We start from the raw sequence: 14382 nt of genomic DNA, 5'->3' as shown, positions 1-14382 counted from the left end.
CTTATACTCAAGTATGACAATTGGGTACTTTCTCCACCACTGTGTGAGACTGGAAAGTGGTAATGAGAACTGGGAATGGGAATGAGTCCTTTGTTCTAGGTTAGTTCGATTTTGTGACTCTCTGTAACAAGTCATTTGTTAGCAACGTTCATGGATACCAGAATCCACAAATTAGCCTGTAAAAATTGCATTGCAGACATTAGTATATCCAATATATAAATCATAGCCAATTGAAACAAGGCTACACTAGACAGAGACAATATCATACTGTACTTGGATAAAGCAGGAGTCACAGAGACAACCGATACCAATCTATATATGGAGTCTATTGTTGTTCATGTAAGGCACTTGAAAGACCTTCCTTTATGAAAACTTAGTTACTGTAATACACAAAGAAACACCTAATGCCATAGAGAGTAGAATTGTCCCCATCATGATCCTTGTAATGCCCTCCAATATCAGATATGATTATCGCCAACACTTGCCAGTAAATTATTGTAATATTTACCCCAGATTAAACTGGGGTAAAGTTACAATACAATGGATGAGCAAAACTAAAATTCTGATTAAGCAAAATTGAGAGTTAAATTACCATGTTCTGGCAATGCTACCTCCATGTACAAGAAACCAATGTGTGATCTTCTACACACTTTCCAGTACCAGAGTTACAATGACAGAGAAGAGCGGTACACTGTCACAAAACAGGAAATCCTGGCCCACTAATGTGGTTAGTCTCTGGTCTGGCCACCAATTCCACTAAACTGCGCCTGCACACAACACTGAGCTCAATGCCACAAACACCATTAACATTTTTTTTTTTAAACAAGAATATGAGACCCATAAAACACGACGATTGAGCTACATATATGCTCTAAACTAGACTGAGGGGCCAATAATAAATGCACAGACCCTAAAAAAATAACCCCCCCCAAACATAAATTGTAGTATAACCCTTAAAGGGTCTCTGAACTTTGTATTTGTTCTTGTAACGTGACCTGCTATAGTCCCAGGCCCAATGAAATACTGCTCTTAAAGTCCCACCACAATCTTCTTTTCAGCCTAATGGTGGACCCACCCCCAGTTAAGAAACATTTAAAAACACACACAAACAGGGTTCTTTAATAAATGTTATTCTCTTCGTCCAATGATCTGACATAATCAAAACAGTTATTTATGTACTTTATCCTCAAATGGTGGTTGTGCATCTGATTTCATTACAAGTGAGAGTGCAGGAAAAAAACAGTTGTGCGTTGTGATACTGGCTGCAGTGAGGTTGGCCACGAGCAGCGTTCGATCCATTGTGAAGGACAGATCCACTCCTACTGAACAGTAGACGCATTGGAAAGGAGATGGGTAGGTAGCACAGGAGGCTGCTGTGGAGAGAACGGCTAATAATAATGTCTGGAACGGTGCAAATGCAATGGCATCAAACACCTGGAAACCATCTGTTTGATGTATTTGATACCATACCACTGATTCCGCTCCAGTCAATACCACGAGCCCATTCTCCCCAATTAAGGTGCCACCAACCTCCTGTGGTAGGAAGGTTACACTAGTCTGGTTAGAGGTGGTGGAATAGCTAGCCTGATCCCAGATCAGTTTGTGCTGTCTTGACAACTCCTATTTCATTGTCATGAATTGGCAAGACAGCAGAAACTGATCTAGGGCAAGGCTAGGGAATAGCTAGGTACTCGGATGTGTCACAAGAGTACGGAATGACAGACCGATAAATACTGATAGTGTTTAAACAGAGGCAGTTGCGTTGTTGTGATAGATAAAGAAATAGAGAGGTGCTGATACTGTGAAACAGACTTACAGAGGCAGTGCTGTTGTGTTGTGGGGGGGGTTAGGCCCTTTTTGGCACCCGGTCCGGGTGCTGAGAAAAGGGGAGTGGGAGGACGGGGGACGGCTGTCTGTCCATTAAGGCCTGCATGTGCCCTAAAAGTGTCAAAGTCCGTCCTGGTTGGGCCCAGGCTTGGCCCTCTTCCTAACCCCACTCTACTATGGCCTGGTTTGTCACAGTTTGGGAGTCTGTCAGTTAGCTGGCTCCGTCTGTAGTCATGCCTTCTGGCTGTCTCTGCCTGGGGGGTGGCAGTGGACCCCCGTCTAAGGGGAGGGTGCAGGCGGACTGCTGCGGGCTGAGCTGGGGGACAGGCTGAGCAGCTGCCTGGTGGAGCCCCTCCTTTGCTGGAGCGGCCCCCTGGCCCTCCAGACCCTCTGAGTTCTTACGCATCTCCTGGATGAGAGGGGGCATGGAGCCTGCGATCTCCATCTTCAGAGAGTGATCACTCACTCCACTCCTGGAGGAGTAGAGGGAGGCAGGGAGAAGAAGAGAGAGAGGGTCAAGACGGGTGTTATGTTCCACAAGGTTCTGCCACTACAGCAAAATGTTGTATGTAAAACCCTAAATATTTATCTTCAAATACATGACATACGATATAGACATACAGTGCATTCGGAAAGTATTCAGACCCCTTGACCTTTTCCACATTTTGATACACTACAGCCTTATTCTGATATTGATTAAATTGTATTTTTTCCCTCATCAATCTACACACAATACCCCATAATGACAAAGCAAACACAGGTTTTTAGAAATATGACATTTACATAAGTATTCAGACCCTTTACTCAGTACTTTGTTGAAGCAACTTTGGCAGTGATTACAGCCTCGAGTCTTCTTGGGTATGACGCTACAAGCTTGGCACACCTGTATTTGGGGAGTTTCTCCCATTCTTCTCTGCAGATCCTCTCAAGCTCTGTCAGGTTGGATGGGGAGTGTTGCTGCACAGCTATTTTCAAATCTCTCCAGAGATGTTCAATCGGGTTCAAGTCCGGGCTCTGGCTGGGCCAATCAAGGACATTCAGAGACTTGTCCCGAAGCCACGCCTGCATTGTCTTGGCTGTGTGCTTAGGGTCATTGTCCTGTTGGAAGGTGAACCTTCGCCCCAGTCTGAGGTCCTGAGCGCTCTGGAGCAGGTTTTCATCAAGGATCTCTCTGTACATTGCTCCGTTCATCTTTCCCTCGATCCTGACTAGTCTCCCAGTTCCTGCCGCTGAAAAACATCCCCACAGCATGATGCTGCAACCACCATACTTCACCGTAGGGATGGTGCCAGGTTTCCTCCAGAAGTAACGCTTGGCATTCAGACCAAAGTGTTCAATCTTGGTTTCACCAGACCAGAGAACCTTGTTTCTCATGATCTGAGAGTCCTTTAGGTGCCTTTTGGCAAAATCCAAGCGTGCTGTCATGTGCCTTTAATGAGGAGTGACCTCTGGCCACTCTACCATAAAGACCTGATTGGTGGGATGCTGCAGAGATGGTTGTCCTTCTGGAAGGTTCTCCCATCTCCACAGAGGAAGTCTAGAGCTCTGTCAGAGTAACCATCAGGTTCTTGGTCACCTCCCTGACCAAGGCCCTTCTCCCCTGATTGCTCAGTTTGGCCGGGCCGCCAGGTCTAGGAAGAGTCTTGGTGGTTCCAAACTTCTTCCATTTAAGAATGACGGAGGCCACTGTGTTCTTGGGGACCTTCCATACTGCAGTCATTTTTTGGTATCCTTCCCCAGATCAGCCTTCACAACAATCCTGTCTCTGAGCTCTACAGCAATTCCTTCGACCTCATGGCTTGGTTTTTGCACTGACATGCACTGTCAACTGTGGAACCTTATATAGACAGGTGTGTGCCTTTCCAAATCATGTCCAATCAATTTAATTTACCACAGGTGGACTCCAGTCAAGTTGTAGAAACATCACAAGGATGATCAATGGAAACAGGATGCACCTGAACTCAATTTCTAGTCTCATAGCAAAGGGTCTGAATACTTTTGTAAATAAGGTATTTATGTTTTATTTTTAATACATTTCCTACAATTTCACTTTGTCATTATGGGGTATTGTGTGTAGATTGCAGAGGAATTTTTTTAATTTAATTTAACGTAACAAAATGTGGAAAAACGTAAGTGGTCTGAATACTTTCTGAATGCACTGTAGACACTGGTTTGACGCTGGAGATAATGAATATGGAGTTGAAAGGTGGCAGAGTTGCCCTTTAACGACTCGAGGAATGTATCTGGTGAGTTCACCATACTTTTATGTCAAAATTATGCTGTATACGTTTTTCACTCAATGGGAAAAAAAGGAATTGCCATGACCATAAGCATAGGAGATTTGCTTACCAGTAGATAAAGGCACATTCAGTAGATAAACTAATGACGAAAAACAAAATAATGATTTTTGTGGTAATCAATGTCAGAAAAGAAAATGCCCATATATTAAAGGTACAGCTAAAGCCACATAAATGGCAACTTCACCACTGTTCAACCTCATTGTCATTATCTCCAGCACAATACCATGGTCAACATATGTGAAAAAAGCACATTTCTAAGTTTTGTAAAAATATTTTACCTGATGACATCATCAGCAAGAAAATACACTCCCATGGGCTAGAAACTTGTTGCAGGTTTTGAAAATACCTTTTTTCTTTTTTTATCCTATCCTGTGATGTCACAGAGACACATTATTTTGGGACCTTTCTTCTTATCTTTTTAGCGATAGATGCTGGAGATGATGAATATGAAGTTGAAAGTGGTGGATTTGCCCTTTAGTGCTCACAGACAAAGGACCCATGTTGGCAGGTATAAACGGGCTGATGACTCAAAATATTATAGCTGCCCATAAATGTACAGCTGAAACAACTTGATGCCCACAGCAAGACAAAACTGAAGAAGAGCCAGCAGCCAAATGAATCTATCACATGCATCAATTCAAGAAGCATGTTATTTGAGAGGTCATCTTGTTCTGAACTCAGTCAGAGATGTGACCTTTACTTCTCTATACATTTTCAGATTCTAGAAATATGTACAGTTCAGTATGTGAGATGCAATGTCTGTTTTTTAAATGTTGTAACTATTTCACAAATCTAATGTTCATCTTTCACGTTTACCCTGTCAACCACTCTTCTCTAAGAACATGTTTTTTTAACACCCCTGTATGGAGTGATATTAGTGCTAACAGAAATTGAATTTCAATTAAATCATTTAGATTTGTTTACTTATGCATTTAAAATTTGAATTTGTATTGCACAAATTGAATTACACATTTAATTATTATTGCATTTTTTGTTACATGTACAGGTATTTGTATTTCATTATTTGAAATTAAATTGAATGAATATTGGATTCAGAATTAAAACTGTATTTCAATGTATTCATAAATATTCTATGCAACTATCAATTGCCTATATCAATTATCTGGCAGAAGTCAGTATTTCCTTCTCAGTCAATTATACTATTGAGAAAATCAACCCCTTTATCAAACATTGATTGGTCATTTGACTATTGGCTGGTGATGTGCTGTATTGTTTGGAGTAATCACTCAATTAATTATTCCCCATTACTAACAGGGAGACAAATCTTTACAAATCTTTACTCTACCATTGAAATCAATTAATTATGATTTGATACACATTGTTCAACTTAAAATAGGATTTATCCCTGAGTACTTGTATACAAAATCACTTACAAACATTAATTTCAAGCAAAGCACTGTTCACTGTTTTCTATATTTTCTGACTGAAATTAAAGTAGCTTGGATATTTTGAAAATTAAAGTAACCAAATGTCAGATAGAGAAGGATACTTCTTCATATTCTGTTCTTCATCTCTGAAATTTCTCTAGTAGAACTGGGACAAGCATTCTGGTGAAAAGTGTGATGACCACATGTTGGTAATTTAATTGAAATTATGTGGAAACAACGTTGATTCAACCAGTGTGTTCCCAGTGGGGTATATGTAAGTGGATTAGGAAGGAAAAGGCTCAAAATAGTGTTATTATAATTTTTGGGTTGCACCTCGTCTCACGTTGGGTGAACACCTACTCCTCTCCTAAGAAGAAGTGGAGACATAAAATTGGAACTCCAAAACATGCAATGAGGATGCAGTTCAGTTCAGTGCAATCACCCAACAGTTTGACACATAATGCTGGCTCCTCAACAACACTGGAACTGATCAAAGACACAGAAAGAGACAGTTTGGACTTTGATCCAGTGCATCAAAACCTAACCTTTTTTATTGGCTACAAAAAGCAAAACATTAAGCAATACAATAATTTAATATACAGTATGGAATTTTAAGGTTGCTTGTGTAACCCCGGTTCTCTGATATTATGAGTGAGATATCTCACAGTAGGGATTCACAAAATCTCTTGAAGCTCGAAGAACCAATCACACACGCCTGTCGGAGATCGACAGGTTGAGTGGTGAATGAGGTGAGCCCCTCCCTTCATACTAAAGAGCCACTCGCCCGCCTTCTGGTCATTCTCAAGCATGTCAAACTTCATCACATTCTTGCGAGTAGGGGAATGTGGTGAGATAGCTCACTCATAATATCAGAGAACCAGGGTTACCCAAGGAACCTTAAATTATCTTTCAATTATTCGTTTTAATTTCTCACAATGGGATATGGCCAACTCCTGTCTCTCACATGCTCTCCGAAGCCAGGTAGTCTCAATGTATTAACCCTCAGAGGCCCCGACACTGAGAACAGTATGCGCCAAAGAATGCACAGTAACGTCTAGTAGGTAGAACCTCATAAACGTATGAGGGGATGCCCAACAAGCCGCAATGCAAATCTCCTTCAAGGAGATGCCCTTAAGCAGCGCCCAATAAGTAGCCATACCTCTGGTGGAGTGAGCCCTCAGGCCTTCTGGAGGCTATAGCCCCTTGCTATTATAGGCCAATATAATAGGTTTGACAATCCAATGTGATAACCGTTGATGAGAGAGCAGCGTCCCCTTGCAGGGAGGTGCCCAGGACACAAAGAGTTGGTTGCTCTTGCACAAAGCTCTCGTGCTATCCAAGTACTGTATATGCCCAATGTTCGTACTGGACACAAACGGTGGAGCCGCACTTCTTCTGTAGAAACTATCCAGAGTTTGCCTGGCCATCGGGGGGATACCAAGGTGAGGGATGAGCCGCCTTCTTCACTGGCTAGAGTGGGGAGTATGAGGATGAGGGGAACAAAAGCATAAAGCAACACCCTCGGTCAACACCCTCAGCCAGCTTGTACACCCTAGGGGTGAGTCTCGTACTTGCGCGAAGAAAAGCGGCCAGTGCACGCTTTCGTGTGATGCAAAGAAATCTATGGATGCTTGACCGCATCGCTCCCAGATCTGTTTCACCACTTGGGGATGGAGTATCTGGAAAATAATTCCACTCCTATGTTCAGTACACCCTGGAAATTAGTCGCACGTAGTGACAGTAGGTGTGCTCTGCTCCACAGAATAAGTAAGCGCAGGGTACGAGTACCACCCTGGCTTTGATGTAAGCCACCATAGTTGTATTGTCCATTCTGATCAAGACGTGACAATTCCGAAGGGAGGGTTGAAAGTGTCTCAGAGCAAGAAACACTGTCAGCAATTCAAGGTAGTTTATGAGACTATAACTGTGGGTTTGCAGCCTGCTGTGTCACTGGTCTCTCAGTTAGCACTGGCGCTAGCGAACTGACCCTCTCCCTCATGCAGAGCCTTGAGGTTGCCATGATATCCGGGTCTGCCTGGCAGGTGTTAGCAAGGCTAGTCTTGATGCAGTAGCTAACCTGGTTTTGAGTCTCTTGGACCGGAGAACCTAGTAGGTGGGGCCGGTAAAGTTGATGAGTACAAAAACGACAGAGGTAGGCCCTGTGATGGTTTCGCCCAGCATAGGTTAGCAGTGGTACAGCCATCCTTGCTGCGTTAGCTATTCTGTTACAGGCTGTCTTGTGGACCGGATCTCCGTATGGTGGGACCGGTTCGGTTAGTATCACAAACCAACTTAATGCTATGCGAACTACAAAATGAGAGTCAAGCTAGCAATAGCTAGATGGTGATTAGCTAGCTAGTGTTTGCCGTGATGGTTAGTAGCATAGCTTAAGCTAGCATGGGCCGGTACTTGGTAAAAACCATACAAAACTCGCTGGACTCGGGCGAGAGCTATGTTTGTGTCCCATGGGGTATGGGGGCCCATTATAACTCCGGGAGAAAAATATTGCTAACCGGGTTATGCGTGTGCTAGTTGAAGCTTAGTCGTGAGGATTTGTGTTAGCCAGCTAGTGTTCACCCAGTGGGCTAATAACCTAGCTATAGTTAGCAAGGCGTTAGCTGAAGAAATCCGTGCGAGTAGCATTGAGGTGTAAAAGGTCAGTTTAGCCAACGAAACAAGTGAACATTAGATACACTAAACAGGTAGGTGGGAAAACCAGAGAAAGAACGAGGGGGTTCGAGTGCCTGCCTTAGCATTGGCCATAATTCGAGTCAAGGTTGGGCCGTGGTCAAGCCACTGTTACTCTTCCTACGTCCCTAATTTGTGGAAAAAGCCTGCTAACCCAGGGGTGCCTGCTGGAATTAGCCTTGACAGGCGTAAGCTATTTTATTAAGTGACTCACGGCTAATGGCTAGCTGGAGTACGCACTGTGTATAAATGCTATAGCCGTGGTAGTCTATTGAAGGCGTTAGGTAGCTAGCAACCAGCACGTGGGCTACGGTTTGTAAAGCTAGCCTTGTCCTCGGTTCCCCTTGGGCAGGGGTAGCAGGCTCCATGACTCCACAAAACAGCTAATCCGAGAACAAAGTGAAACGTAGGTAGCATTCGCCACTTGGGCTAATAGCCTAGCTAGTTAGCACATGCTAGCCGGAGAAGATAATCCTTCAACAATGTGAACGTAGCTACAGTGAGGGAAAAAAGTATTTGATCCCCTGCTGATTTTGTATGTTTGCCCACTGACAAAGACATGATCAGTCTATAATTTTAATGGTAGGTTTATTTGAACAGTGAGAGACAGAACAACAACAAAAAAATCCAGAAAAACGCATGTCAAAAATGTTATAAATTGCTTTTCAGTGACTGATGCAACTCAACAATCAGCTATTTGGTAGGCTATTTAACGCGCGCTGCCCAAATTGAGCACTTAAAACAATCAACAGCTCATTTTTCAAATAAGCTAATGACCGCTGTGGTCAAATCATACTCTGGGGTGTAGTATTTGTAATGATGTTATATATTTCTGTATGAGGCAGAAGTAATTATATAGCTTATTTTGGCAAATTTCATTCAATTGACTTTAGGGGAAGCTAATCTTCCCCTAGCCTTTTGGATGCGCTGCCTATGCTGACATCAATGTATAAGTTGCCGGTGCATTAAACAGCTGGCTGCAAGGCTTACAAGGGGGCCAAGTTCAAATGCCACATCAAATTCAAAGCAATCGGCGCACTGCCTAAATATATGACCTCAAGCAAACTGTCTTGCAATGTCTCTGCTCAGTGCTGAGAGAAATTAACACAGGCTGGCAGCTTCTCTACGAGCAAATTTCTACATGGTCCTAAAGCCAGCAAATCAATTCTCTAAATAGCCGTTGCATTTTACTCGGGATTGGAATGATTTTAGTCTACTTTTTTTGTAGCCTTCTTTTACATTTCTGGTCTTGAGCTATACCCAACTGACGCCCCTGCCTGTGTTACAGAATTGTCCTGAGCGGAGATATTAACGTAATCTTCTTCATCGTGTTCACTGTTCATTTTCTCATGAGACCCCCCACAAACACTCTTTCTTTGAATGTTTCCATGCTCGTTGTCATAGACATCCTCTGATTTCCCATAGCTGTGCCCTTTTTCCTTCCCATTCTTCTTTTCACCCGTCACTCTTTCCAGACCTCCCTCGTAACAGTTGTTTTCTAAATTCACATAGTCCTCTTCCTCTTCCTCTTCCTCTTCGTGGTCCTCCCCTCTGTTGTCAATACCTGTTGTATAACAATTAGCTCATTAATATTTCCAACAGCAAACTCCTGGGAATAGAAAAGATTTACAACAAAAGTATTTTGAGATGCTGCTTAACTTAACTTTTCAAGCTCAAGGCCTAAATCAAGTTCAGATTCAGCCTTTGAGTTTACATAATTGTGATATCACTTACATTCTCTCTGGCCAGTCTCTGTAGATGGCTTTCTGCTCCTCCTTGTCCTCAAGATGACTAGACAGATGACAAGCAGAAGCAGAAACAGCAGTGCTACCCCACCAGTCCCTCCAGAAACAATGATGGGGACCATGAATGCTGAAGAAAATGTAGGTATTTCAAGGTTTAGACCTACAGATCAAGACTTGTAAATGGCAAATTAATAGAATATAAAAACAAACAAAAATGTGATATGAAGGATGATAAGTCATGTTACAATACTATGACTTTTCTCTCACGTAAAAGCTATTTTAAATGCTTTTTTTTTTAAGCATGTGTTATTTTACCTCTAATGGTGACAGCTAGTTCACTATTAGCCGACCTGAATAACCGGGTGGAGACGTTGACTCCATAGCTGCAGCTGTATTTCCCCTGGTCTTTATACTCTGCAACAGGGAAGTGGAAAGAGGCAGAGTGGTTGACTGCTGGCGTAGTCTCAGTTCTGTTGGATCCAGAGAAGTTCAGATAGAAGAGGCCTCCAGGATACTGTGGCTGAATGGAGCAGGTGATGGAGAAGCTGTGGCCCCTGATCACCTCTGGCCCCTGAGGTTCCCAAAACATCCCTCCATTTGGAGGACTGAGAGAGATGTTGGGCTGTAGCAGGACCACTGGAAAGAAAGTAAACAGCAATTTGACAGTAATGTAATTCCATATTCATACCTTCTAACTGAGAAATGTGTGTGCGATGGACAAGGTAGTCAGTCTCTTGTCTCTATCAAGGCTCTGAATCATAAAGAAATACAGTGAGTTTAGTATTTGGTCCTCTGTAGCTCAGCTGGTAGAGCACGGCGCTTGTAACGCCAAGGTAGTGGGTTCGATCCCCGGGACCACCCATACACAAAAAATGTATGCACGCATGACTGTAAGTCGCTTTGGATAAAAGCGTCTGCTAAATGGCATATTATTATTATTATATTCATAGCACGCAATGACTACATCAAACTTGTGACTCTAGACATTTGTTGGATGCATTTGCTTTGGTTGTGTTTCAGATGATTTTGTGCCCAATAGAAATGAATGGTAAATAATGTATTGTGTCATTTTGGATGTACTTTTATTGTAAATAAGAATATAGTATGTTTCTAAACATTTCTATATTAATGTGCTACCATGATTACGGATAGTCCTGAATAAATCGTGAATAATGATGAGTGAGAAAGTTAGACGCAAAAATATCATACCCCACAAAATAATCTGAAACACAACCAAAGCAAACAGCAAATGCATCCAACAAATGTGTAGAGTCACAAGTTTGATGTAGTCATTGCGTGCTATGAATATGGGACCAATTACTAAACTTTTGACTACTTTAATAAACATACTGTAGAAGTGAATTTGTCCCAATACTTTTGGTATTTAATTTCTAAACGGTTTGCCCACTATATAGGAACATACCCTCAAATTAAAGCTGACAGTCTGCACTTTGACCTCAGTCATTGTATCTTTTCAAATCTAAAGTGCTGTAGTACAGAGCCAAAACAAAACATTTGTCACTCTCCCAATACTTTTGGAGCTCACTGTAGATTATGCAACACTTGTTTCCCAACTACCACCTCACCTTTAGTAACGTTGCTGTAAGGGGAGCTGATGACTTGGCCGTTGGAGAGGGTTCTGTAGAGACAGCGGTAACTGCCCTGGTGTGAAGCATCCATCTTAAACTTTGTTAAAGTAGCCCTGGGCTGTGAGGATCCAACGGTCACGGACATGATGGAGTCTCTATTCAGATAGAAGAGGAATTCCACAGCATTACAGAGGATACAGGATGGAAGAGTGCAGGTGAGATGGACCTCCTCTCCATGCAAGAAGGCAGAATAGGCCGGGTCTGTGGAGAGTGAAGGCTTCTGCAAGACAACACCTGTTGGTCAAATACAGGTAGTTTAGTGAGGCAACAGTAATCACAACCTATCTGCTGGACTTCATACTGTATTAGCCACATGCTCTGTTCTAGGCTGCCCCCATCTGGTCACATATCACCAAGTCTGGCTTGGGTTAAGGTTTTTTCTGCAACGGTCAACTCTCCACTAGGTGGCAGAGCAGGCAATAATACTGCAGTAATATGCTTTTTAGGATTTTCTCTATGATGAGACCTTTTTGCACAATTCAAACCATTCAAACCAAACCCTGATAAAACTCTAGTCTAGACAAGGCAAAGAGACTCCCTTACCTGAACAAATAACACCTGCGTCGTTACCATGATTACAGTCATGTGTTCCTCCTCCTGTGTGTGGGCACTGTGTGATGGAGCACTCACTGCCAGAGCAGCCAACATCATCCTGCCAAATGGACCCACTGCCCTGACCAAAGTAGGCCCTCTCTGTGGCACTATCAGCTCTCCCACAGCCCAGCTGTCTACACACCACAGCAGTGTCATTCAAGTCCCACACGTCATCACACACGGTTCGCCAGTGACCAATTTGATAGACCTCCACCCTCCCAGAGCAGTGGTCACTCCCATTGACCAGTCTGACGTTAGGTTTAACTAAGAATGAAAGAAAATTAGAAAAGGAGAAAATTAAGGAGAAAATAAATGCATTTCAGTAGCACATTCAACTAAATCAATGGCAAGTTGACACAAGCATAATGAACTGTAATTTGACTTTTATCAACCACAATAGCAACCCAGGGACTTTTACCTGAGCAGACAACTCTGGCGTCTTGAGACTGTAAACAGTCATGGTGTTTCAATCCTCCATGTGAGCATTCTGTGAGGGAGCTCTCACTGCCGTTACACCCAACATCATCCAGCCAAGTAGGTCTGCCACCACTACCCTGACCTACGTGGGCAGTACCTTGGACACTCACAGTCCTTCCACAGCCCAGCTGGCGACACACCACATTGGCATCGTTTACGTCCCACTTCTGACCACACACTCTTCCCCACTGGCCCTTGTAAAGAATCTCTACTGTCCCCGAGCAGAGACTAGTGCCATTGACCAGCCTGATCTCTTCACCAGCTCACAAAGAGGAAATGAGATGATTGGAAAAATGATTAATAATGATTAATGAGCAATTAAAAACAGCCAGTATTGTCAAAGCTGTTCTATTAAAAGTTGTTACAAACGTGTTACTTAACCTTTTTGGACTTTAACAGCATTTTTTTTTGTTCCCCTTTTTCTCCCCAATTTCAATCTTGTCTCATCGCTGCAACTCCCGACCGGCTCGGGAGGCGAAGGCCGAGTCATGCATCCTCCGAAAGATGACCCGCCAAGCCGCGCTTCTTAACACACGCTCGCTTAACCCGGAAGCCAGCCGCACCAATGTGTTGGAGGAAATACCATTGAAAAATGTATGCACTCACTAACTGTAAGTCGCTCTGGAGTAAAGCCCCCCCAGCCAAACCCTACCCTAACCCGGACGTCGATGGGACAATTGTGCGCCGCCCTATGGGACTCCCGATCACGGCCGGTTGCGATACAGCCCGGGATAGAACAGGGGTCTGTACTGACGCCTCTAGCACTATGATGCAGTGCCTTAGACCGCTGCGCCACTCAGGAGGCCTTTAACAGCATTTTAAAAGTATTTTAAAAATTTTTTGAGACTTGTGTTCACATGTAAATGAACACTTACCTGCCAATGTAGATAACACCATTTGATGAGCTGTTTGGGAGAAACACAGACAACCAAAACAATACAATTAAACACACATTTGCTGAGGTTGCCATTTCTAAATGGATAACGCCTTATAATAATGTCCAGTAAAAAAATCAGATTTTTTTTTAAATATATGTTTGCTCACCATTTATGAATTGTTATTGTTACATTTGTAAATGTTAGTAAGCTATATATACAGTGGGGGAAAAAAGTATTTAGTCAGCCACCAATTGTGCAAGTTCTCCCACTTAAAAAGATGAGAGAGGCCTGTAATTTTCATCATAGGTACACGTCAACTATGACAGACAAAATCAGGAAAAAAATCGAGAAAATCACATTGTAGGATTTTTAATGAATTTATTTGCAAATTATGGTGGAAAATAAGTATTTGGTCAATAACAAAAGTTTCTCAATACTTTGTTATATACCCTTTGTTGGCAATGACACAGGTCAAACGTTTTCTGTAAGTCTTCACAAGGTTTTCACACACTGTTGCTGGTATTTTGGCCCATTCCTCCATGCAGATCTCCTCTAGAGCAGTGATGTTTTGGGGCTGTCGCTGGGCAACACAGACTTTCAACTCCCCTCCAAAGATTTTCTATGGGGTTGAGATCTGGAGACTGGCTAGGCCACTCCAGGACCTTGAAATGCTTCTTACGAAGCCACTCCTTCGTTGCCCGGGCGGTGTGTTTGGGATCATTGTCATGCTGAAAGACCCAGCCACGTTTCATTTTCAATGCCCTTGCTGATGGAAGGAGGTTTTCACTCAAAATCTCACGATACATGGCCCCATTCATTATTTCCTTTACACGGAT

At 42.9% G+C, this 14382-nt stretch overlaps 1 protein-coding gene across 1 annotated transcript in view; it reads right to left on the bottom strand.

The window, feature by feature from the left end:
• The window catches only part of LOC121551731, a 76841-nt gene that overhangs the window by 51440 nt on the left and 11019 nt on the right, over positions 1 to 14382 (bottom strand). Inside the window, exons 2-9 of the mRNA XM_045211149.1 lie at positions 13544 to 13573; positions 12610 to 12930; positions 12141 to 12455; positions 11535 to 11831; positions 10264 to 10584; positions 9938 to 10075; positions 9443 to 9767; positions 2065 to 2300 (exon numbers count right to left, since the gene is read on the bottom strand). Of these exons, the coding sequence (XP_045067084.1) occupies positions 2065 to 2300; positions 9443 to 9767; positions 9938 to 10075; positions 10264 to 10584; positions 11535 to 11831; positions 12141 to 12455; positions 12610 to 12930; positions 13544 to 13573 (1983 nt within the window). The remainder of the gene's footprint in view (positions 1 to 2064; positions 2301 to 9442; positions 9768 to 9937; positions 10076 to 10263; positions 10585 to 11534; positions 11832 to 12140; positions 12456 to 12609; positions 12931 to 13543; positions 13574 to 14382) is intronic.

Source organism: Coregonus clupeaformis, chromosome 35 (assembly GCF_020615455.1).
Source record: "Coregonus clupeaformis isolate EN_2021a chromosome 35, ASM2061545v1, whole genome shotgun sequence".
In the NCBI taxonomy this organism is placed as follows: Eukaryota; Metazoa; Chordata; class Actinopteri; order Salmoniformes; family Salmonidae; genus Coregonus; species Coregonus clupeaformis.
This window is presented reverse-complemented; position numbering and strand designations above follow the sequence as displayed.